Source organism: Rana temporaria, chromosome 1 (assembly GCF_905171775.1).
Source record: "Rana temporaria chromosome 1, aRanTem1.1, whole genome shotgun sequence".
Lineage (NCBI taxonomy): Eukaryota > Metazoa > Chordata > Amphibia > Anura > Ranidae > Rana > Rana temporaria.
The window spans coordinates 356,016,129-356,043,088 of record NC_053489.1 but is presented as its reverse complement, the minus strand read 5'-3'; the positions used below and the strand labels follow the sequence as shown (position 1 = coordinate 356,043,088).

General features: G+C 45.6%; 1 protein-coding gene across 2 annotated transcripts in view; it reads left to right on the top strand.

Annotated features, from left to right (window-relative positions):
- The window catches only part of OCEL1 (occludin/ELL domain containing 1), a 47,105-nt gene that overhangs the window by 5,781 nt on the left and 14,364 nt on the right, over positions 1–26,960 (top strand). For both annotated transcript variants that reach the window (XM_040321337.1, XM_040321329.1), the window contains exons 2-4: positions 743–1,947; positions 18,918–19,096; positions 23,779–23,950. In XM_040321337.1, the coding sequence (XP_040177271.1) occupies positions 889–1,947; positions 18,918–19,096; positions 23,779–23,950 (1,410 nt within the window). In that variant the 5' untranslated portion in view covers positions 743–888. The remainder of the gene's footprint in view (positions 1–742; positions 1,948–18,917; positions 19,097–23,778; positions 23,951–26,960) is intronic.

The following is a 26,960-nucleotide window of genomic DNA, read 5'->3' as shown; positions in this document are numbered from 1 at the left end:
TGTCGAATTGATTGGACGCATGCGTGGAAGCATTGAACTTCCGTGTCAGAGAACGTCGGTGTCTTCTATGTCACCGCGTTCTCTGTCCGCGGGGATTTTGGTCTGATGGTGTGTACACACATCAGAACAAAACCTCCCAGCAGACATGTCCGATGAAAACGGTCCGCGGACCGTTTTCATCGGACATGTCTGGTCGTGTGTACAAGGCCTGAAGGGGAGAAGAGTGTCATGTGACTAGTCTGTCTGGCAAGCCAGCTGACCTTGCAGGTATTTTTTTTTTAATTCCTAAAAAAAAGTTAAGAGTTCAAAAAGTAAGGAAACTTTTTGAAGAATCTCGTACTTTGATGCTGAAATTTTGCAATAAATAATCTGTACATGTTAATAGTGTAACTATTTGGCAATGTCTGTTTTTGTTTTTAGGATTTATCTTTTAGAAAACAGAATCTTTGCAGAAAACCAAGAATTTCTCCTACATTACAATTTGGTTGTGTGTTTTAGAAATATACTAGCAATTACATACAATGCAGTTCCATGAACCAGCAGATACTTTCCTCGTCTATATAATAGCTTTCTTGGAAGCTTGAAAACGTGTGTGTGTGTGCATGTATTGTGATGTGATAGTTATTTTTTGTGTGCTCTATCTTTATCTACAATTATTTTGTTACATTTTTGCTTTCATGCTAGTACTATGAGAACAGGGACAAAACACCAGTGTATTTTTAATTGTTCTATTTCTTTGCAGACCTCTTCTATTTGTGAGGGGAAGGTATGCATACCACGTGGTTCATAAACTAGAGCAACTTCTCCTTTGGGACATGAAAAAAAAAAAAAACTGAAGCCCTTCAGATACACATCAGCACCATTTCAGATGAAGTCACACGCACTAATATGACAGCAATGTCTTCTTTCCCTTCACTTGCTGAGAAGCAAAAGAACAGAAAACCAATTGTGTGGCCATCAGAAACATCAAGCTGGGGAGATGCACCAAGTTTCTCATTTGACTACTATGACCATAATGCTCGCAAGCAGGTCGGAACATTATCAGATCAACGTGATACACAGTATCAGGAACTCAACAGCATGAAACCTGTACGCCACTTAGTTCCTGACTCCTGGAAGAGATTTTTTAGGAAAAGCAAGACAAAAGGGGAACCTTTTGCATTGAAAAATTTGCCAGTGGACCACAACTCACCACCAATTACACCATTACTAGATGCTAGCACAGACTCCACCTTGGAGAAGAAGAGTGGTATTCTCAATGCATCATCAAACAGTGTTAATCCTGATCGTTATGTTACCAAAAAGAAAATTCCAGATTCTCTGGAGAGGAAGAGTGAGATGAACTCAAACTATGGAGAAAAGGTAGAAGCATACAGCTTAAAATACTCTTACATGAAGTCCTGGCCTGGTTTGCTCAGGATCCTGTCTGGAGTACAGTTAATTTTGGGTGGTATGGTTTTTGCCTGCACATGTGCCTATATCCAGAAGGACTACCAGTGGTACAATCTCTTTGGTACTGAACTCCAAAGAACGTTGCCTGGTGGCTACAGCTATTACGGTCCAATGACTCCATTTGTGATAATTGTTACTAGTTTGGTTTGGCTGGTAACTTTGATACTGTTGGGGTTGGGTCTGACCATGTACTACCGGACTATTCTTCTTAACTCTTACTGGTGGCCTCTCACTGAGTTTGCCATCAACATCGTCATGTGTCTTTTGTACATGGCTGCAGGCATTGCTTACGTCAACGACTTAAATCGTGGTGGCCTCTGCTACTCTATGTTTGCTGTCAACCCACTGATGGTGGCATTCTGTAGGGTGGAAGGGGGTCAAGTGGCAGCTATAGCCTTTCTCTTCTTCAACATGCTTCTTTACTTGTTCGGCTCTTTGGTGTGTCTCAAAATGTGGCGACATGAAGAGAGGCGAAGGCAGGCTGAAAAGGTTAAGGTGAGGGGAAGGATTAAGGTCATAAGCGATCATTTCATTGTCCCTCATAGTTTACACTCCCATGCTCCAGCATTAATAATGTTATTTAGATGTTATTATTTTAATAATGTTCTCTAATCCTGAATTAATTTGCACTTAGATGCTTGCTTTCACTGTTTTATGATATTTGTCTTTTACCTTACAATATTCATTTTTAGATGTAAACATTTTAAATTATTGCAGTTGAATAGGAATTGGGGTATAGTAAAATATATATATATTTTTTTTTACATAGCAACCAGTCATATATTTACATATTATAGCATTTCAACGTGCTGTAGGATTGTGATGAAAGCAATGTCACCCATGGCACAGGCATCATTGCTGTTTTTTTACCTTCAGTTTTTATAAACTATTTTCACTTGTTACATGCAAGTGTACAGAGGTTCAGGCTCCATTCACACCTAGGCGTTTTAACACCTCAAGCCCGACGCTATTGCAGCCTGCAATACGCTGGAGGGGTGATTTAACATTGTCGGCTATGGTCGCCGAACGCCGAAACGCGGGACAAAACGCCGCAATTTGTCGCGGCAAATCGCTGTACAATACGCCGCGTTCAGGTGTGAATGCAGCCTTAGATCTCTGCTCCATGGCTATTATTACTTTAACCACTTAAGACCCGGACCAAAATGCAGGTAAAGGACCTGGCCCCTTTTTTGCGATTCGGCACTGCGTCGCTTTAACTGACAATTGCGCGGTCGTGCTAGAGCTTTCTTTTGGTGGTATTTGATCACCTCTGTGGTTTTTATTTTTTGCTCTATAAACAAAAATAGAGCGACAATTTTGAAAAAAAATCAATATTGTTTACTTTTTGCTATAATAAATATCCCCCAAAAATCGCAATAAGCGTTTATCAATTGGTTTGCGCACAATTTATAGCGTTTACAAAATAGGGGATAGTTTTATTGCATTTTTATAAACTTTTTTTTTTACTACTAATGGCGGCGATCAGCGATTTTTCGTGACTGCGACATTATGGCGGACACATGGGAACATTTTGACAAATTTTTGGGACCATTGTCATTTTCACAGCAAAAAATGCTATAAAAATGCACTGTGAAAATTACAATTGCAGTTTGGGAATTAACCACTAGGGGGCGCTGTAGGGGTTAAGTGTAACCTCATGTGTGTTTCCAACTGTAGGGGGCGGGGCTGGACGTGTGACATCATAAATCGCCTTTCCCTATATCAGCGAACAGACTATCAATGACAGCGCCACAACGAAGAACAGGGAAGGTGTGTTTACACACACCTCTCCCCGTTCTTCAGCTCCGGGGACCGATCGCGGGACTCCGGCGGCGATACGTGATTGTGCCCAGCCGTGCCATTCTGCCGACGTATATCAGCGTTAGGCGGTCCTTAAGTGGTTAAAAGTGGCTAAAGATAACTTCTTAATTTAGCAGATTGTGCAACACATGTAGTAGCAGCCTTTGTAAAAGAAAAAAATATCTAATTTAAAGGCAACTGTTTTTGAAGGAAATATAGGAGCTGCCCATGATGACCTTCTTCTGGATTTACAGTGTTTCACAAAAGTGAGTACACCCCTCACATTTTTGTAAATATTTTATTATATTTTTTCATGTGACAACAATGAAGAAATTACACTTTGCTACAATGTAAAGTGGTGAGTGTACAGCTTGTATAACATGTATTTTGCTGTCCCCTCAAAATAACTCAACATACAGCCATTAATGTCTAAACCACTGGGCTGGTCTGCACTGTAGTATTCCAACATAATAACGACCCCAAACACACCTCCAAGACGACCGCTGCCTTGCTAAATGAGCTGAGGGTAAAAGTGATATACTGGCCAATCATGTCTTCAGACCTAAACCCTATTGAGTATCTGTGGGGCATCCTCAAAGGGAAGGTAGAGGAGCACAAGGTCTCTAACATCCACCAGCTCCATGATGTCATCATGAAGGAGTAGAAGAGGCCTCTAGTGGCAACCTGTGAAGTTCTGGTGAACTCCATGCACAAGACGGTTAGGGCAATGCTGGAAAATAATGGTGGCCACAAAAATATTAACACTATGGGCCCAATTTGGACATTTTCACTTAGAATTGTACTCACTTTTGTTGCCAGTGTTTTTTTTAGACATTTAGACGCTGTGTGTTGAGTTATTTTGAGGGAACAGCAATTTTACACTGTTATACAAGCTGTACACTCACTACTTTACATTGTAGCAAAGTGTCATTTCTTCAGTGTTATCACATGAAAAGAATAAAATATTTACAAAAATGTGAGGGGTGTACTCACTTTTTTCAGATACTGGCCCAGATTCAAGAAGCTATTGCGCCCGCGCAACCATAGGTTGCGCGGCGCAATAGCTGTTTTGCTCCCGCGTAGCGAATGCCCCTGATTCAGGAACATCGCTACGCGGACTGCAGCCTAGGATATGACAGACATAAGCCTCCTTATGCCTTCATATCTCAGGCTGCATTCTTGCGTTGGCCGCTAGGGGGCGCGGCCATTGTGATCGGCGTATAGTATGCAAATTGCATACTACCACCGATTCACAAAAGTTGCGCGGGCCCTGCGCACGCAAGGTACGGAGTTTCCGTACGGCGACTTTAGCGCAAAGCTGCTCCTGCTAATAGTAGGGGCAGCCAATGCTAAAGTATAGCCGCCCTTCCCACTCGTGAAATTTAAATTTCACGTCGTTTACGTAAGTGATTCGTGAATGGCGCTGGACGCCATTCACGTTCACTTAGAAGAAAATGACGTCCTTGCGACGTAATTTGCCGCAATGCACGTCGGGAAAGTTTCCCGACGGAGCATGCGCTGTTCGCTCGGCGCGGGAGCGCGCCTAATTTAAATGATTCCCGCCCCCGGCGGGATCATTTACATTAGGCGCCCTTACGCCGGGCTAATTAGCATAGCGCCCGCACAATTTACGGAGCTACTGCTCCGTGAATCGCGGGCAAATCGAAATATTTGCGTGGGCGCAGAGCAAAAATCGTTGCCCTTTGCCCATGCAAATATTGCGCGGATCTACCTGAATCTGGGCCACTGTATTTAGATACTTTTCTAGCACTGGCTTCAGTACAGCATATCTATCCTCAGCTGAAACTGCCCTAGTTTACAATATGTTAGGGACATTTATATTCTTTTGCCATTGCTAATAATGTGTTGTACTGAAAGCAAATAAATATCAAGGACTTTATTCAGGCAAGAGCTGCTACTTTAACATTATTTCTATTAGGGATGTCCCGATACCGATACTAGTATCAGTATCAGTACCGATACCGAGCATTTCCCGAGTACTTGTACTCGGCTGAAATGCTCCGATTCTTCACCCGATACCTGGGCAGTCAGGTATTGGGTGGTGGGGGGAGTTACAAGTCTTCTCTGTGCCACTCTCCCCCCGTGCTGTCTTGTCCCCCTCCGTGCCGCTCTCCCCCTGCTGTCTTGTCCCCCTCCGTGCCGCTCTCCCCCCGTGCTGTCTTCTCCCGCTCCGTGCCGCTCTCCCCCCGTGCTGTCTTCTCCCCCTTCGTGCCACTCTCCCCCTGTGCTGTCTTCTCCCGCTCCGTGCCGCTCTCCCCCGTGCTGTCTTCTCCTGCTCCGTGCCGCTCTCCCCCCGTGCTATATTGTCCCCCTCCATGCCGCACTCCCCCCGTGCTGTCTTGTCCCCCTCCGTGCCGCTCTCCCCCTGCTGTCTTGTCCCCCTCCGTGCCGCTCTCCCCCGTGCTGTCTTCTCCCGCTCCGTGCCGCTCTCCCCCCGTGCTGTCTTCTCCCCCTTCGTGCCACTCTCCCCCTGTGCTGTCTTCTCCCGCTCCGTGCCGCTCTCCCCCGTGCTGTCTTCTCCTGCTCCGTGCCGCTCTCCCCCCGTGCTATATTGTCCCCCTCCATGCCGCACTCCCCCCGTGCTGTCTTGTCCCCCTCCGTGCCACTCTCCCCCCGTGCTGTCTTGTCCCCCTCCATGCCGCACTCCCCCCGTGCTGTCTTTTTCCCCTCTGTGCCAATCTCCCCCGTGCTGTCTTGTCCCCCTCTGTGCCGCCTTGTCCCCCTCCGTGCCGTTCTCCCCTGTGCTGTCTTGTCCCCCACCGTGCCGCTCTCCCCCTGTGCTGTCTTGTCCCCATCCATGCCGCTCTCCCCCTGTGCTGTCTTGTCCCCCTCCGTGCCGCTCTCCCCCTGTGCCGTCTTCTCTCCCCTCCGTGCCGCTCTCCCCCCTCGAACTGTCAGGATGGAGAGTGGAGGTAGGAGCCGCTAAATCCGGCTGATATCTCACCAAAGCCCCCCAAACAGGGCTGATAAAAAAAAAAAAATGTAAAAAATAAAATGTAAATAATAATAAAAAACAAAACAAAAAACACACTGACAATCCACCCCCCCCCTAAAAAAAAATGTGTAAAAAAATAAATAAAAAAGCGCCACTGTCACATGACATTCAAAAAAAGTATCGGTATTTGGTATCGGCGACTTGTACTCGGTCTCAAGAAAGTGGTATCGGGACAACCCTAATTTCTATATACAGTATTAGGTAGCCAGTTAAGGTCATTGCCTTTACAGATGTCTTCATCCCACATACACTAGCAGAACTGTAATTTAGTTACAATTTCAGGTGCAGATTAAAAAAAACATATTTATATAATTATTACAACTTTTTTAATTATAATAATTTTAAATATAACATCTGACATGTATAATATAAAAAACTGAACTCTAGGTATGGTTTTTATTGCGTAGTTGCATTGGTCCAATCGTTCAGCTTGGACCAATGTAAGTATACAAATTCCATACCTGTGGGACCACTGTGGAAGCTGGAAGTCATTGTAGTAGTCGCTGCTATTACAGTGATCCCCGCAGTCTTCCGTGTCCTGTGTCGAGCGACTGCCTTTCTGCCTAGTAAACACAGGGGTCACGCGCTTGGCATGGCCACCATTCACAGATCGCCTTGTATTATTTTCAGTAAATACAAGTTTTCTCTGAATGCTTGAGGTGGTGAGGCAGGTTAGTGACATCACGATCTTCACTTTGTCCAAATATCTTAAAGACAAACTAGAGAAAATAAATACATTTCTTTAAAAAACTGCTGCTGTAAGTGAGTTGTTGGTTGTTTTATTCATGCTGTATTTATTTCTTGAGAAATAAAAAACTACAACTGAGCAGTGAGCACTTTGAATACATTTTTATTTTTCTTGCTTTGGAAGTTACTTTGATGGGGAAAATGTTTCTGCATGCGTATTTTTGTGCACTGCCAGTTCCGTTTACTCCCACATTGCTGTACATGTCATTGGCCTAGTATTGCAGGTTTTCTTCCTTAGGCCTCGTACACACGACCGAGTTTCTCGGCCAAAACCAGCAAGAAACTTGCTGGGAGATATTTTTGCCGAGGAAACCAGTTGTGTGTACATTTTCATTGAGGAAACTGTCGAGAAACTCGACGAGCCAAAAAGAGAGCATGTTCTCTATTTCCTTGACGGGAATGGAGAAAATTGGCTTGTCAAGTTCCTCGACAGCCTAACAAGGAACTCGACAAAGGAAAACGATGTGTTTCGCCCGTCGAGTTCCTCGTCGTGTGTACGAGGCTTAACTTAACACTGAATACACCATCCCTGGCAAGGGCGGATCCAGAGTCTAGTCTCGGGAGGGGCACTGCCAGAAAATAAGGTGTTGATTACAGAAATCAATTAGGTGTCCGGTGTGTCCTCTGCAATGTTGCAGTACCGCTAAAAAATCAATGATCGCCGCCATTACTAGTAAAAAATATTTAAATATAAATGCCATAAATCTATCCCATAGTTTGTAGATGATTGTTAGGGACTGCAGACATGGTACAAGAGATGGTCAGAGACTGCAGACGTGGTACAAGAGATGGTCAGAGACTGCAGACGTGGTACAAGAGATAGTCAGAGAATGCAGACATGATACAGGAGATGGTCAGAGACTGCAGACGTGGTACAAGGGATGGTCAGAGACTGCAAACATGGTACAAGAGATGGCCAGAGACTGCAGACATGGTACAAGAGATGTTTAGAGACTGCAGACATGGTACAAGAGATGGTCAGAGACTGCAGACATGGTACAAGAGATGGTCAGAGACTGCACACATGGTACAAGAGATGGTCAGAGACTGCAGACATGGTACAAGGGATGGTCAGAGACTGCAGACATGGTACAAGAGATGGTCAGAGACTGCAGACATGGTACAAGAGATGGTCAGAGACTGCAGACATGGTACAAGGGATCGTCAGAGACTGCAGACATGGTACAAGGGATGGTCAGAGACTGCAGACGTGGTACAAGGGATGGTCATTGTACAAGGGATGGTCAGAGACTGGAGACATGGTACAAGAGATGGTCAGAGACTGAAGACATGGTACAAGAGATGGTCAGAGACTGTAGACATGGTACAAGAGATGGTCAGAGACTGCAGACATGGTACAAGAGATGGTCAGAGACTGCAGACATGGTACAAGAGATGGTCAGAGACTGCAGACATGGTACAAGAGATGGTCAGAGACTGCAGACATGGTACAAGGGATGGTCAGAGACTGCAGAGATGGTACAAGAGATGGTCAGAGACTGCAGACATGGTACAAGAGATGGTCAGAGACTGCAGACATGGTACAAGAGATGGTCAGAGACTGCAGACATGGTACAAGAGATGGTCAGAGACTGCAGACATGGTACAAGGGATGGTCAGAGACTGCAGACATGGTACAAGAGATGGTCAGAGACTGCAGACATGGTACAAGAGATGGTCAGAGACTGCAGACATGGTACAAGGGATCGTCAGAGACTGCAGACATGGTACAAGGGATGGTCAGAGACTGCAGACGTGGTACAAGGGATGGTCATGGTACAAGGGATGGTCAGAGACTGGAGACATGGTACAAGAGATGGTCAGAGACTGAAGACATGGTACAAGAGATCAATGCAGCCTCATCAGTGCCCATCATTGCAGCCTCACTGTACATATGAACGCAGCCTCATTTTTGTATATTAATGCAGTCCCACTTTTGTATATAAATTCAGTCCCACTTTTGTATATGAATGCAGCCCCACTTTTGTATATGAATGCAGTCCCACTTTTGTATATAAATGCAGTCCCACTTTTGTATATAAATGCAGTCCCACTTTTGTATATAAATATAGCCCCACTTTTGTATATAAATGCAGTCCCACTTTTGTATATAAATGCAGTCCCACTTTTGTATATAAATGCAGCCCCACTTTTGTATATGAATGCAGCCCCACTTTTGTATATGAATGCAGTCCCACTTTTGTATATAAATTCAGTCCCACTTTTGTATATAAATTCAGTCCCACTGTATATATAAATGCAGTCCCACTTTTGTATATAAATGCAGCCCCACTTTTGTATATAAATGCAGCCCCACTTTTGTATATTAATGCAGCCCCACTTTTGTATATAAATGCAGCCCCACTTTTGTATATAAATGCAGCCCCACTTTTGTATATAAATGCAGCCCCACTTTGTATATGAATGCAGCCCCACTGCTGTATATTAATGCAGCCCCACTGTTGTATATTAATGCAGCCCCACTTTTGTATATTAATGCAGCCCCACTTTGTCTATGAAAGCAGTCCCACTTTGTCTATGAATGCAGTCCCACTTTTGTCTATGAATGCAGTCCCACTTTTGTCTATGAATGCAGTCTTACTTTTGTATATTAATGCAGCCCCACTTTGTATATGAATGCAGACCCATTTTGTATATGAATGCAGCCCCACTTTGTATATGAATGCAGCCCCACTTTGTATATTAATGCAGCCCCACTTTTGTATATGAATGAAGCCTCACTGTGCCTCACTGTGCATGGCACTCACCATGGCATTGCCTCGATCACACACAGCAGGTATCTCCTCTCCCGACGTGTGTCATGGAACAAACAGGAGCTTTAGGTCTGTGTTTGGCAGGGCAGTGTGCTCTAGCAAGGTCCCCCCCTAGACGGGCTTGTGTGATAGACAAAACACTGATTCAATCAGTGTTCCATCCCCATCTACTATCACACGAGCAGGTCTAGCACAGGCAGCACAGCCGAACACAGACCAGTGTCATACACGCAGGAGAGAGGGGGAGCGCTGCAGTCAGCTACAGCTCAAAGCAGCCTCAGGACAGGCAGCCTACCGGCCTGCGCCAGATCGGCCCTGGTGATGACAGTTTAAAAAAAAACTTTTTTTAAAGCCAATGTGACATGATTGTCTCGGGGGGGGGGGGGGGAATTGCCCTGTTGCCCCCCCCCCCTGGATCACCGTTGATCCCTGGTGGTGTCAGTCCTTCACCATGAGTTCTCTGCTCTGGATTAACTGTGGACTCACAAGAGGAAGCAGTGCTTACAAAGAAGTTTACCTAAACAAATCTAAAGATGTTTCACTAAGGAGCCTATTTATAAAGCAGTGAATTTGACTTTCCATGGTGGTAAATCAATGTATGTAATTTAAAAGGAACCAGGAAGATTCACCTATAGTAAATGATTGGTGAATGTCAGATTCACTGCTTTATAAATATACCCCTAAAAGTGGTATTAGGATGTGGTGTGGAAAACCCTGTGATACGTGCGCATTTCCCACACAGCATTCAAATCTCACTGCCCTTGCGATTTTCAATGTGTGTCAGTGCAATCTTACTGACACCCCAAATCAGGTCACAAACGCAGTTCGTTTGCTCGCACTGTATGGCACCAGATTGCATGGTACTTTTGTTCCTGTATCTTGTTGCATTGCGATTCTTTTGTGCGATGCAGTGCAATTTCAGCCCATTCAAAATGAATGGCCTGAAATCACACCGCACTGAATAACACATGAATTGAACAGGGATGCGGTGTGGTTCCTGTGTGATTCACATGCGGTTCATAGTGTGAACCAGCTTTTACAGTATGTTTCCATAAGCTAAACACAAATTGAACATAAGCATAACGCTAAAGCTATGTAAAAGGCCAACTGAGACTACAACTAGGGATATAAGCTTTATAAGCTTTATAGATTTCTACATTAGGTTTTCATAGAAAAAAATATATTTTATATAAATATTGGAATTGCAGAAACAATAATCATCAACAATCTAGCTATACAGCAAATATTAGGCATTTTATCTGATTAACCGCTTGCCGACCGCTGCAGAACGATATACGTCGTCAAAATGGCATGGCTGCGCAAAGGGGCGTACCTGTACGTCCCCTTTAAAACGTGGCATCGTGGGTGAGCGCGCCCACTGAGTGCTCCATGACCGTGCCCGTGGGATCCGCGGACTCAATGTCCGCCAGTGTCCCGCGATCGTGTCAGGGAGCTGCAGAACAGGGAGATGTCTATGTAAACAAGGCATTTCCCTGTTCTGCCTAGTGACCGGACAGTGATCTATTGCTCCCTTTCATTGGAAGCAGTGATCACTGTCGTGTCACTTGTAAATCATTTAAATACATTGGGCTTCTTTTTTTTATGTTAGATTTTAATAGATTTTTCATATAGTTCAAGTTTTATGGCCCTTACGGTGCACTTGAAATTACAGGGCCAGATTCATGTAGAAATCCGGCGGCGTAACGTATCACATTTACGTTACACTGCCGCAAGTTTTCAGCGTAAGTGCTTGATTCACAAAGAACTTGCCTGTAAACTTGCGGCGGTGTATCGTAAAGCTGTCCGGCGCAAGCCCGCCTAATTCAAATGGGGTGTGTATCATTTAAATTAGGGGCGTTCCCGCGCCGAACGTACAGCGCATGCTCCGTTTTGAAATTTCCCGCAGTGCTTTGCGCGAAATGATGTCGCCCCGACGTAATGTTTTGAACAGCGACGTGCGTTACGTACTTTCGTATTCCCGGACAACTTATGCAAAAAAAAAATTGAAATTCGACGCGGGAACGACGGCCATACTTTAACACGGGCTGTCTATTTTTACACTGCCTAAATAGCAGCCGTAACTTTGCGACAGGAAAAGCCGACAAGCGACGACGTAAGAGAATGCGACGAACGCGCGTACCTTCGTGGATCGCCGTAAACAGCTAATTAGCATACCCGACGCGGAAAACGATGCAAACTCCACCCAGCGGGCGCCAAAGTATTGCATCCTAAGATCCGAAGGCATACGAAGCCGTACGCCTGTCAGGTCTTAGCCAAATGCCGTTGTATCTTTGTTAGAGAATTCCAAATAAAGATACGACGCGGCAAATTTGAAAGTACGCCGGAGTATCAGCAGATACTCCGGCGTACTGTTTCTGTGAATCTGGTCCACAGTGTCCACACTGCTTGCTCAAAAGTCTAAAATATGCATTTTTGCCCTTACACTTGTAGCGCTCACCCCCGAAGGAGCCGCTGGTTATAGATTGGGATGGTGTGTTACCTCTGTGAGCGTCTAGGGGTAGATGATGAGAGCAGCAATGATGGAATGTCCAAACAGCAGGTGTATTTTCTTATGCTTTATTTTACCCAACACGGTAAACGACAAACTTGAGGTAGATAGTAGAGATGCATGAGGAGAACAAATAGCAGACTCAGGCCCAACAACACAGAAGCAATCCTGCTTCCAACGACACATTACTTTTGTCGCCACTCCAGCCAGAGTGGGTATAGTGTACCTGGACAGTCCTCTCTCACCGACCTGGCAGCCAGAGTATCACTCGGAACTTTGAGGAAAACAAGTCTCTGCCACAGACCCTTTCCTACGACGTAGATAATGAAGAAAAATCCTCTCCAGTAGTATTTGTGCCTGAATCTCCCTCAGGTAGTATTTTCCTCAGGTTACCGACTGATAGGTTGCTGACATCCAACCTCTCAGTGTCCGTTACCTCGATCCCCGATGGATTGTCTAGGCCCTGTTGGATCGCCAGCCTCTCTTGGCTCTCCTCAGGCGGACTCCCCACCGAACAGCTATCTCGCTTGGGATCCTCTCAGAATTTGGGGACCCAGTTGAATCACTGGGGCCCCCGCCACAGTTTCAGATGTTCCGGGTCAACATGGTCCCGGAACCAGGAACACCCCATGGCAAGCGCACCCCGGCCTGGTAGGCCATCTTGCCGGGGGCCGTGATGTGTGGTCACCCTGAAGGTGGGTGCCACACCTGGAACAAGCACCAGAAGACGACTCCCGCCCAAAGGCGTCTGCTCCAGAAGTACCCTCCCCCAGCATGCCCTGCGAGGGAAAAACCCTCCTGATTGGCTGCTGGCAAGAGGCACCCTAGCCTGGACTCCACTGGCGCCACCTGTCGCTCCGTGGTGGTACATCACCCTGGAAACAACAGAATGGACCCACAGCACAGCCCAGCTAAAGCAGAGGCCCAATTTAGCCAAATCAAACGGATGAGAGCCAACTAACTCTCTCATCCCCCTTTAAATTTAAAATAGCACCTGTACAGAAAGTACACAGGTGCTACAGTACATACTTATCACCAGAGTTGTCTTTAACACAGGGCAAAACACAGCTGTCCTGGGCCCAGTCGTTGTAGGGCCGGAAGCAGCTGCCTCTTGAACCCGCAAATAGTTGATAAGTGGATTCAGGAGGGCCCAAGAAAATGTTTGCACAGGGTCAAATCAGTATTAAAGATGGCCCTGCTTATCACTTACCTAGTTATAAATATATGAATCCTTGCCTTTCTCCATTCATGTGATCTATGGCATGGCATACATAACCAGGTCATCCTTGTACTGTATTCAGGGCCGCAATTAGAACGGAGTGCCGTACAACTTATTATCTGACAGACCCCCATTCCTTCTCAAAGGATGGTTGGGGCCTGCTTGCCCTGCTTGTTGGGGTACCTCTCCTTTGTGCTTGTGTACATGCTCATCAATGCCTGGCACCAGCAGGGCTGAGTTCACATGAAAATCAAGCAATAAACCATGTGCAGTAATGTGGTGTACAGAGTCTCTCTGTAAAACATACTGTCCCATGTTACTAAACACCTTGCTTGATGAATGCTTCATTTAGGAGGGATATCGCTGAGCCCATGCCCTCTCCACCAGTCCAGTGTAACTCTGCCACATCACTCCCAGTGACAGAATGGGGTCCTGCTGTGCACTAGTGTGGTTCTCATGTGTGCACTTACTTAACTCTCCCGTACCATGCAGTTAGGTACATGGATTCTCTGTCCTGTGAATTTGGTCCCAGTTACTTTGGGAGAACCTACCACTAGGGAGTGAGCCAGAACTCTGACCCCCTCGCTACCGAAGGACCTGTCACCTACGCCAGGTACCACATAGACTATGGTTACCCGTGGCACTACTGTCTTCCTCCAACTCTTCTGCCTTTTAACCCTTTTTGTGTTGGCCTTTGTGTTGTGTGTTGGCCTTTCTCTTCTACCGTGTGTGTGCTTCATAGGCAATGTTCTATAAATATGCCATGTACCACCATGCACCCCTTTAACTAACTTCAGACCAGGCTTAGAACAGTTTAAAATGCTTTACTGAAGCTCTGGTAATGCAAACCTCACAGTCTTTTATAAATTACTTTCACAGCTATCTTGGGGTGCCCATGCATACCTTTGCAGGTAGAGGTACATAATTGATAAGGCCCTTGCGGGTGAGTACCCTTAGGGTTGATAGTTAAGTATTGATCCAGGCTACATCAACTGAACTGTACCTTCTAGCTTCCCATGTGGTCCCTGATTTCCTGGCAGCCCCTGGGACAATTTTGTTGTGAACAAGAACGAGTTATCCGTGTGAAACCGGTCTACCTGTAACGTCCTGTCTATGTCCTTTGGCACCTTGACAAAGAAGTAACTATTATACAGAAGTTTTTCCTTCCACTGAAGAAATAACACTTTGACACACTGTAAAGTAGCAAGTGTACAACTTTTATAACAGTGTAAATTTGCTGTCCCCACAAAATAACTCAACACACAGCTATTAATGTCTAAACCGCTAGCAACAAAAATGAGTACACCCCTAAGTGAAAATTTCCAGATTGGGCCCAAAGTGTCAATATTTTGTGTGGCCACCATTACATTACAGCACTGCCTTAACCCTCTTGGGCATGGAGTTCACCAGAGTGTCACAGGTTGCCACTGGAGTCCTCTTACACACCTCTATGATGACATCACAGAGCTGGTGGATGTTAGAGACCTTGCGCTCCACCACCTTCCATTTAAGGATGCCCCACAGGTGCTCAATAGGGTTTAAGTCTGGAGACATGCTTGGCCAGTCCATCACCTTTACCCTCAGCTTCTTTAGCAAGGTAGTAGTCATCTTGGAGGTGAGTTTGGGGTCGTTATCATGTTGTAATACTGCCCTGTGGCCCAGTCTCCAAAGAGAGGGGATCATGCTTTGCTTCACTATGTCACAGTACATGTTGGCATTCATGGTTCCCTCAATGAACTGTAGCTCCCCAGTGTCGGGAGCTCTCATGCAGCCCCAGACCATGACAATCCCACTACCGTGCTTGACTGTAGGCAAGACACACTTGCCTTTGTACTCCTCACCTGGTTGCCGATACACGTGCTTGAAACCATCTGAACCAAATAAGGTTATCTTGGTCTCATCAGACCACAGGACATGGTTCCAGTAATCCATGTCCTTAGGCTCCATTCACATCTAGGCAGACAAATTTGCGTTGTTTTGTCCCGCGAATTGCGGCGGCAAATAGCGGCGTTTTGTACCGCGATTTGCGGCGACAAAACGCTGCGATTGTCCGTCTAGATGTGCCCCTAGATGTGCCCCTCTATGGAGATGGTTCCCGAACGCCGAAAGCCGCCTGAAAAAAAGGTCCGGGACCTTTTTTCAGGCGGCAGGCGTTCGGCGTGGAGATGTGAACCATCTCCATAGAGGGCAATGTCTTTTCATCCCTCTGGCGGCAGCGGCGTCGCACTACAGGCGACAAAACGCCTAGATGAATGGGGACTTAGTCTGCTTGTCTTCAGCAAACTGTTTGTGGGCTTTCTTGTGCATCACCTTTTGAAGAGACTTCTTTCAGGGATGACAGACATGCAGACCAATTTGATGCAGTGTGCGGGCGTATGGTCTGAGCACTGACAGGCTGAACCCCCACCTCTTCAACCTCTGCAGCAATGCTGGCAGCACTCATACTCATATTTCCCAAAGACAACCTCTGGATGCTGAGCATGTGCACTCAAGTTCTTTGGTCGACCATGGCAAGGCCTGTTCTGAGAGGAACCTGTCCTGTTAAACTGCTGTATGGTCTTGGCCACTGTGCTGAAGCTCAGTTTTAGGGTCATGGCAATCTTCTTATAGCCTAGGTCATCTTTATATAGAGCAACAATTCATTTTTTCAGATCCTCAGAGAGTTCTTTGCCTTGAGGTGTCATGTTGACCTTCCAGTCAGAGCGATAACACCAAATTTAACACACCTGCTCCCCATTCACACCTGAGACCTTGTAACACTAAGGCCCTGTACACACGACCGGTTCATCCAATGAGAATGGTCTGATGGTCTGATGTGTGTGCACACCATCAGTTCAAAAACCAATCGGGTCAGAACGCGGTGACGTAAAACACACAACGTGCTGAAAAAAACGAAGTTCAATGCTTCCAAGCATGCGTCTACTTGATTCTGAGCATGCGCGGGTTTTGAACCGATGCTTTTGTGTACTAACCATCGGTTTGGCCCGATCGGTCAGCGGTCCATCAGTTCGATTTTAAAGCAAGTTTTAAAATTTTGGTCAGAAGGACAAAAGTCCGATGGGCCGTACACACGGTCGGTTTGGACCGATGAAACTGAACCTCGGACCTAATGAGTCACATGACGCTGGGGAAAATGGCTAATTGGCCCCAATTTGGACATTTTTACTTAGGGGTGTACTCACTTTTGTTGCCAGCGGTTTAGACATTAATGGCTGTGTGTTGAGTTATTTTGAGGACACTCAATACCTTACATTGAAACAAAGTGTAATTTCCTCAGTGTTGTCACATGAAAAGATATAATAAAATATTTACAAAAATGTGAGGGGTGTACTCACTTTTGTGAGATCATGTATAGACCAAGGTGGAGGGCAGAACGTAAAAAGTCCCGGAAAACACAGATCCTGTCCTTATCCTCTCCCTACCTGGGCAGTCTATACTGTCTAATTATTGGTGACCCACCAAATAGCCACCTGCTTACACCCCTGTTACCTAGAGAGAAGATAGGTGGAGAGAGAAAATAGGTGGTTTGCACATTGCACCACAAAAAAAACACAGTGCAGAGTTCGACGTATATAAAACCCAGCTCGCAGCACCCCCTATAATGTGATGAGCTTTATCTTTCAGAGCCCCAAAAGATGAAAGCCAGCGGTAGATACTTTAGATCAAGAAAGGGGAGGTAGTTCATACACAGGGGTCTCTGGTGTCAGGTGGAGCCCCGGCTGTCCAGGAGGAGATGAGAAGTCCTGTCAGATAGTCAAAAGCAAATACACATTACACACATGAGCAAACACATAAACACATTTACAAACACAGACACAAACATACACATATATAATTCCTTTCTGTGGAGAGCATTAAATAGGTGGCTGGTGGGCAGGGTCCGGAGTTTCTTGTTCTCCCCCAGAGTTTCCACTAGAATACATTGGCCCGTCTTTAGAAATGATGGAGCCAGAGCCCCCTATGATACTGAGGCCATCCACAGGAGGCAGTGGCCCTGCTTGTATTTCTGACCTTTTTGGTGTGTCCAAGAGCTGATGCTTCTAATGAAGTTCCCTCAAGACCTAGCAGCTTTCATATAAGTCACTACATACATCACAAAGCCGTAGCATCTGATAGTGGTAATAGAGACCTAATGCATGTGTTTGTGTGTGTAGCGCCCTGCTCCCAAATGACTGGGCGCTATGCTAAATTTAGGGGGTATCTGAGTCGATAGTGTGGCTCAGACTGTATGATTTATTCTAAATTAGCCTATGTCCTGGCAGTGGCTGTGCCTGATAGCATTTCCCCACTGTTGCCTGTAGGTGGCGATACCCCCACAGGCCAGTGTTGGAACACGGGCAAGCCATAGGTCATTGATTATCTTTCTTCGGGAACAGCCCAGTGGGAGTGGTGCCCCACTGTGCATGCCGGGAAGGGATACTTAAGGGGCAGACGCCACATTTTTGGGGTCTTTCGCCTTGTGGCCTTGTGTGTGTTTTTTAGCCCCAGAACAACGTTGGCCCGAGGCTGCATCTCTACTAGTAGGCCCAGTTATGCTTGCTGGGGCCTACGAATCAAGAGGGATCCTAAGCTGTCCATCTAAGTGAAGGGAGCTACACTTAATGAAGGAAACCGGGGGAGGACCTGCCCTGGAGGAGACCAAGCGGAAGGCTTATGTCTCGGTATAGGCCTGGTGACCTTATTAAGGAGGGATCCACAACTCAAGTTGTCCTACAGTTCGCCGGGTCATTTAAATGATACACGCCCCCTACCCGCCGAATTTGAATTCCGACGGGTACTTTAGGCTACCCTTCCACAACTTTACAGGCAAGTGCTTTGTGACTAGAACAGCACTTGCCTGAAAAACTTGCGGCGGCGTAACGTAAATGAGTTACGTTACGCCAGCAGAAAGATCCGCTGAGGAGGTGAGAGGGGTCTATACGGGTGAGCAATACCCACTCAAGAGTGGAGTGGTGAATGACTTAGGAGTTTAAGGGGTTTTTCCCCAGTGATCTGTGTCGTGTACCTTCCCTTCCCCTTCATCCTTCTACCTTCTTCACAAGTTTTGAGCAAAAAGAATACATCTTGTGTGGACATTGGAGTTCTTTCAGACTTTCTTCCCTAGACAACGAATGTTAAGGTAACGTGCAGGCCCAAAACTAACCAGCAGCTCCTATGGGGGTAGTGCTACATGTGTGTTTTCCATTATAGACCAATGTTCGTTATAAAGGCAGCATGATGTAAATTGCTGTTAACACACAGAGAAACCAAACACATTTACAAGTAATTACTATAACTTGAATTATGCCAATCTGTGTTTTCGGCTTTTTTATTACCTTTTTTCTTTGCTAGAGTAGATAGTAATAGAGCATAAGTTACATGCTATGTCTCCCCTTCCTTTAATGTTTTCTTCTCCCACAGAGAATGGCTAGGACAAGAAGAATATACTTTCAAGATGAAGTTCAGCATTTAGAGGACGTGAAAGGAAAAGTCACCAAAACTATCCATTTCTTAGAGAAAGGCAGTGACTCTGTAGCTCTTAATCGCTCCATCCCCGCAGGTCACCGACCAAAGCCTCATGTGGTGCCGGATTATGTTCTGTAAGCATCTCATTTTTCATTATAGATTTGCATAAGTCATATGATGCACATACTTAGGGAAATTGTATCCTAATGTTGTATTCCCCATAAATGTAAACACAATTCAAAGGGTACTCGGGTAAAAACATGTTAAACATTAAACTTTTTCAGTATCCTTCAGTATTCTTGGTATTATGAGATATATGACATAAAGATGAGTAACAAAAACTGTTAAAATGTGATGGTTTTATTTCTGTCTGTGTTGCTGCTGGAGAGTTCCCCAAGTCTGGTAAATCATTATTAGCAGGATGGGAAGTGGGGGGAAAGTTCCCAAACATATCCTAATATAGCAGTAAAACTATGACAGAGGCACTAACCCTTCTCCAATCTATCAAAAACCAAGAAAAAAGTTTTGTCACCAAGGGGTCCATTCATAAACATTTGTTGCACGAATGTCAGAAGCATTAGTGCAAGCTTAACAAGCCTATTTCCAAAAAACTATACTACATTTCGGCTACTAGACAGAGCTAATTAATCTCAAATGATGGTGATATTTCGTTCAGCTACAGTATATCTTATATTTTAAGAACTCTAAGCGCTTAGAAGTATATTTATAAACATTTGTAACACAAATGTCAGAAGTATATATATATCTAAATATATATATATATATATATATACACAGTCATGGCCAAAAATATTGGCACCCCTGCATTGCTGTCAGATAATGTACCACTTTGCCCAGACAATTGTTGCAATTACAAATGGAAAAAGAAAAAACTGCGCCAACTCTATAAGCCAGTTATGATACCGGGAAGGAAAAATGTTCAATATGAATAAAAACATAAAAAATGGAAAAAATATATATACACATTAGTCCAAATAAATGTCCTGATAAGTATGAAACACAGGATATGCAGCAGGAATCTTTCAGCTGAATTCTGATAGCACCGCAGTGAAAGGTATAACAAATCAGTGAGACCACCACCACATAGATAGCCTCTTACCAGATTGCTAAGAGGGAATAGCCTTGAGCAAATTACACCGCTCTGTGTTAGGACCAAATCCGAGGGAATCCTGATCAAATCATCCAAGGGAAATAACATCCAAGGGAGAAGAGACAGCTATCCAGGAAATCCAATCCTCCACAAGAGAGAGTGGCAGCCCTTCCACTCGGAAATCACGTAGTCCCCCAGAATAGAAACAGACTATAGTGTGATACCGTTTGAGGGTATTTATTTAAATGTAAAAAATTGTACTTACAATCATCATTAAAAGTTTAAGCATAAAAGCAAGTGCCGGCCAGCAACGAGAGCCCTTCCTCGTTCAAATTGAGCGTGGTAGCGTCACTGAGTGCACGTCCCAGACGCGTTTCGTCATTGATAACGTCAGTCTCACTAATTTGTTATACCTTTCACTGCGGTGCTATCAGAATTCAGCTGAAAGATTCCTGCTGCATATCCTGGGTTTCATACTTATCAGGACATTTATTTGGACTAATTTGTATATATATGTTTTCCATTTTTTATGTTTTTACTTTTCCTTCCCGGTATCATAACTGGCTTATAGAGTTGGCACAGTTTTTTCTTTTTCCTATGTTATTTATGTGTATATGCACCGTTTATTGCTGCCTTCGGGTTTAACACATTAAATTTTTTATTAATTCATATTTATTTTATTCACATATTTTTTGGTTAGCGCGAATTTCTTTGTTTCTATCACTTGCAATTACAAATGTTTAGCCATTCTCATGTTTATTTATTTAGTTTGTATTGGAATGACACAAAAAAAAGTGGAGAAACAAAATGCCAAATCTGAAAAAAATCTCATGTAAAACTTCAAAAATTAACTGGACAAAATGATTGGCACCCTCAATGTAGTGGTGCACTGCTGCGAGTTCAAAAGATCCACACATCACCCTGCTGCCTGACCCTCATTCATCCATCTTGAGACAATGAACAGTCATTTGCATTGTTTTGTTTTTGTTTATTGGGGATATAACTTGGATGGGGTAACGAGGATATGGAATGCCCATAGAACATGCAAGCATTTGCCATGTTAGAGTGGATCCAGCTTTACATGTACAAATGGTTTCGTTAATATGTTTATGAATAATATAGTGGTCTATATGTTACACTCTTCAGATGAAATAAAATGGGGGACCCTAATCCTGACAGACTTTTCACCCTGAGAACTTTACCTCAGGACACTTCTCCTCCTGCACATTACTCTCCTGTCACAAATTACAGTAGTACTCCTGTCCCACCATTTTCACTAGGCCTCACTCTGAATAAGTCCTAGTAGTTTCTGTAATTGGTTGTACTTGGTGGTAGTTGACTGCGTAGTTACTAGGCCCGAGGCCTGCAGAACCTCTCCCCGGGGGGGCCTAGTAGTTTAACAGCTTGTACTTGGTGATGGACTACTGATCCCAGATAGCCTGACCTGCAAATTCTGCGCCCTCAGGCGACATCGATTTGACACACTTCCCCACAGTCTCTCTCCCCTGATCCAGGACTCCTCATCACTGGCCTTGTAATAAAGAAGCTCCCTCACAGACTCCCTGTGGTATACTCACCGACCTTTTCCCGTCCCGAGTCCATGATGGAGGATTTTACCTGGACGTACGTTCTAACAGTCTCCAGCCACTCTCCCAGGCTCCTCCGCCGGGCCTCAACCCCCCCCCCAGATGGGGGTAGAGCCCCTGCCACTGTCTAGTACTCCATCCACCACTTCTCCCAGTCAACAATGCTCTCCCAGTGGCTTGTTACCTCAGCTTATATAGGAGGCCGGTTCACTGTCCCTCAGACCGTTAGAGGGCCGGACTATAAAAAAAACTATGAACAATTTCCTATGCACACTGCACATATGTTATTTTAAAAGTGAAAAACTAAATGGGAACACATACAATATTTAAAATGAAGAACAAGCCATCATTGCAAGCCCACCCTCACCGTCATTTCAAGCCATCATTGCAAGCCCACCCTCACTGTCATTTCAGACCATCATTGCAAGCCCAACCTCACTGTCATTTCAGACCATCATTGCAAGCCCCCCTCATCATCATTTCAGACCATCATTGCAAGCCCCCCTCACCGTCATTTCAGACCATCATTGCAAGCCCCCTCACCGTCATTTCAGACCATCATTGCAAGCCCCCCTCACCGTCATTTCAGACCATCATTGCAAGCCCAACCTCACCGTCATTTCAGACCATCATTGCAAGCCCACCCTCACCGTCATTTCAGACCATCATTGCAAGCCCCCCTCACCACCATTTCAAATTCAAGCCATCATTTCAAGCCCCCCTCACCATTGCAAGCCCCTCATGATCATTGCAACCCTCCCCCTTCATCATTATAAGCCCCTCATTGCAAGCCCCCCTCACGATCATTGCAAGCCCCCCACCTTACCATCATCATTACATCATCATCATCATCCCCTCATTGCAAGCCCCCCCCTTGCCATCATCATTGTAAGCCCCTCATTGCAAGCCCCTCCCCTCACAATCATTAATTGCAAGCCGATCAAGATCATTGCAAGCCCCCCCATCATCATTACATCATCATCATCATTAGCCCCTCATTGCAACCCCCCTCACCATCATCAGCCCCTCATTGTAACCCCCCCTCACCATTGCAAGCCCCTCATTGCAAGCCCCCCCCACCTTCATCATTACATCATCAGCCCCCCATTGCAAGCCCCCCCCCACCATCATTACATCATCATTTCATCATCATCAGCCCCCCCCCACCATCATCATCATTATCATCATCATTTCATCATCATCAGCCCCCCCCACCATCATTACATCATCATTTTATCATCATCAGCCCCCCTCACCATCTCAAGCCCCCCCCCCCCATCACTCCCTCACCTCACCATCGAAAGCCCCTCACAGCCTTACTCTTTACTGTGCCAAACTGCTGTCACGGTCCCGCTGTGTCACAATCCCGCTGTGTCACGGTCCCGCTGTGTCACGAAGCTCACAGTGTTGGTAACAGTTCTGGCGCGCTATGATAAATGTCCCGCCCTCCTCCTCCTAGACCAGCTTGTGTGATAGACAGAACACTGGCTCTATCACACAAGCTAGTCTAGGAGGAGGAGGGCGGGACATTTATCAGCGCGCCAGAACTGTTAAAACTGTGATCTCCGTGACACAGTGGGACCGCTGTGTTACAACCTGCCGTGTAACCGGCGTTGCTTGTCAGGACGGTTAAAAGTCCTCCGTGGGTTTGAGGACCCCTGCCATAGAAAATCTGAGGGAAATCTGAGGGGTATTGTCAAGAGGGTGCTAATCTTGCAATGATCTTGAAGATAAGAGACACCAGACCCAACAATGCAAATGTGTTGAAGTCCACTATCAAAGCAACCTTGGTTTCCATAACATCTCAGCAGTACCACAGGCTGATCGCCTCCATGCCACGCCACATTGATGCAGTAAATCATGCAAATAGAACCCCAAATATTGAGTGCATACTATACTGTACATGGACATGATTTTCAGTTACTGGAATAAATTAACTTTTTGATGATTAAAAATGTCTATTTCATGTAAATTTATTTCGAAACAAATGCACGTTTATTATAACTCAAAAATATAAGAATACTTTTTGTTAGCAATGAAAATGTTCCAGTGGTAAATTGTAGCAAATCCTGTAAGTGGATGAGCAGTACTAATTGTGTGAGATGCCTGTGTTTTACAGAAAATATCCAGACATCCAGAGTCCAGAGGAGCGGGAAAATTATAAAGCCGTTTTTAATGACCAATATGCTGAGTATAAGGAGCTTTACAACGAGGTGAGAGCAGCATTACTGAAATTCAAAGAGCTGGACAGTATGATGGAAAAAATAACTAGTGGACCTCAGAGTAAGAAGGTGAGTCCAAATATGAGTCATTTTATCATCACTTAAAGGGGTTGTAAAGGTAAAAAAAAATCCCTAAATAGCTTCCTTTACCTTAGTGCAGTCATCCTTCACTTACCTCATCCTTCGATTTTGCTTTTAAATGTCCTTATTTCTTCTGATGAATCATCAATTCCTGTTCTTCTGTCTGTAACTCCACACAGTAATGCAAGGCTTTCTCCCTGGTGTGGAGAAAGCCTCTTGAGGGGGGAGGGGGCGAGCAGGAGGGTCAGGACGCTCTCTACTTTGCAGATAGAGAAATGAGCTGTGTGTTAGTGGGCGTCCTGACACTCCTGCTCGCCCCCTCCCCCCTCAAGTGGCTTTCTCCACACCAGGGAGAAAGCCTTGCATTGCTGTGTCGAGTTACAGACAGAAGAACAGGAAGTGAGGATTTCTCAGAAGAAATAAGGACATTTAAAAGCAAAGTTGAAGGATGAGGTAAGTGAAGGAGGACTGCACTAAGGTAAAGGAAGCTATTTAGGGAAACATATTTTTACCTTTACAACCCCTTTAAGTTGGACTTACTTGTTTATTAGAATGGGATATCCTGTATCGGACCTACGTATTTGCATTTCAGCTGACATTTAGCAAAAGGGAAGGGACCTTTCAAACATTTAGATGAGATTTTAAGGTTATATATCTTCATGTACAATGGAAGGTTCTCCAAATGATTGTTAGTGCCCTCCATAAATGGCTATGCTTATTCATGCTCTAATGTAGTGAACATTCTACCCCATATACCTTAGATAATTTCCTTGGGCCAGATTCACAAAGAGATACGACGGTGTATCTCGAGATACGCGGCGTAAGTGTAGATGTGCGCCGTCGTATCGATGCGCCGTACCCACGGAAGCACATACACGCGAAATTAGGCTTCACCCGTCCAACGCAACTGTCCTCTGCCGGCGAAACTTAGGCGCATATTTAGGCTAGGCGTATTCTTCGTTCCCATTGATTTGCTATTCAATTATGCAAATGAGGGAGAAATGCCGATTCACATGCGTACGATTGTCCGTCGTAGGCTACGCGCGGTGCGCGTAAGCTGCTCGCCCGATCTAAAGTTACCCTTCAAAAAAGCAGGGGTAACTTTGCAACGGACTTGCACAGGTCAGCTGGAGAGCAGCAACAGCAGCAGCGTGACAGAGGAGCTGAGCAACAACACTTGCAGGACAACACATCTGTGTGCCAACATGTCAGGGGCAGCCGTGGTCATAGTACTACGGCGTCTACAAGCACGCAGGAGGAGGAGGAGGGCACAGGAGAGGGTACCCCGAGATCGCATGGACCTCTTTGGCATGGTTGAATCGGAGGTGTTTCGCTTGTTGAGATTTGACACTGAAGTCATCATGGAAATAGTACGATCCCTGCAGGATGACCTCACCAGCCCAACACATCGATCACAAGCAGTGCCGCCACTGCTCAAGGTCATGGCAACCCTGCATTTTTTAGCCAGTGGATCATTTCAAAGAACCAGTGGAAATTTGGCTGGGATGTCCCAATCCACAATGAGTAGGTGCGTGCACCAAGTTGTACCCGCTATCCTGAGATGGATGTCCCACCACATTGTGAGACCCACCCAGGAGGTCCAGCAGGCGAAGGCAAGAACCGATTTCTATAAAATAGCCAGATTTCCACGCACTGTGGGGGCCATTGATTGTTCTCATGTGGCACTCCAGCCCCCCCATGACGCTGAGCATATGTACCGTAACAGGAAGAATTGGCATTCCATTAATGTACAAGTAATAACCGATGCTCAAGGCCTCATATGGCACGTCTGTGCTAAACACCCTGGGGCCACCCATGACAGCTTTATCTACCGGCAAAGCGACATCCCAGGACAATTTGAAGAGAACATGTATGGGGACAGCTGGCTGGTTGGTGAGTGACATGGGTGTCAGGCATTACTGTCCCCCCCATGATGCAGACATCACGAGGGGCACATGCATGACTAACCTCCTCCTGTCTTTTCCCTTCCAGGTGACTCTGGATATGCCCTGGGACCCCACCTGATGACCCCATTCCGGAACCCACAAACACCAGGAGAAAGAAGCTACAACGAGGCTCATATACGTACCCGGGGAGTGGTGGAGCACACGTTTGGCCTCCTGAAGTCACGGTTCCGATGCCTAGATAGGTCTGGGGGTACACTGTTGTATGCCCCAGACTTTGTGTGCCAGATTATCGGTGCATGTTGCATTCTTCACAATTTCGCCATGAGAAGGGGCCTGCAGGTTGAACTCCGTCATGACCTGACCCCCGAACCACACAGTCCCCCCTAACCGAGGCTACCCCATCTGCTGAGGGAAGAGCAGTCAGGAGATGCCTCGTGGAAGGCTTATTTTCACGTGCAACACGCACATGAAACATGTCACAATGAGAATGCACGCATGCACACCACTGTGGTCCCTAACACACCCCCCCCAAACCACAATAAATTGGATTAGACCGAAGTACACCGTGCGGTACTTGGGAGCAGCAACGCCACGTCAAGGCTCCAATTATGTTGCTGTATCTTTCTCAGAAAATAATTTTCAAAAAATATATCCCGAATAATAATAAAATAAATACAACTCCAATCGAGTATCATAATAACATAATATCACTCATATCATGAGTATCATAACAAATTAATCAGACTCATTTCATGAGTATCAGTTAATAAAAAAAAATCATATTGAGTATATAAAGAAAATAATCTAACTGCCACTCATCTGGCCCGACGTGGACTATGCCTAGTGCCAAGGCTCCGTGCCCTCTGTTGCCTGGGGGCAGACGCGGGTGGGGGGGTGGGTCATTGGGAGGAGGAACATCCCCCGGTCTCTCCCTGGCTGCCTGGATACCCTCTAAAGCCAGGGCTATGCGGGTGAGGACCGCAGTGGTCTGATTCCCCACCGCCTCAATGGCTGCTGTATTGGCCTGTATGGCCACTCCCAGGCTCCTGACCTCTGCCACAAGGCCAGAATTTGTGTCATCCAGGTCCCTA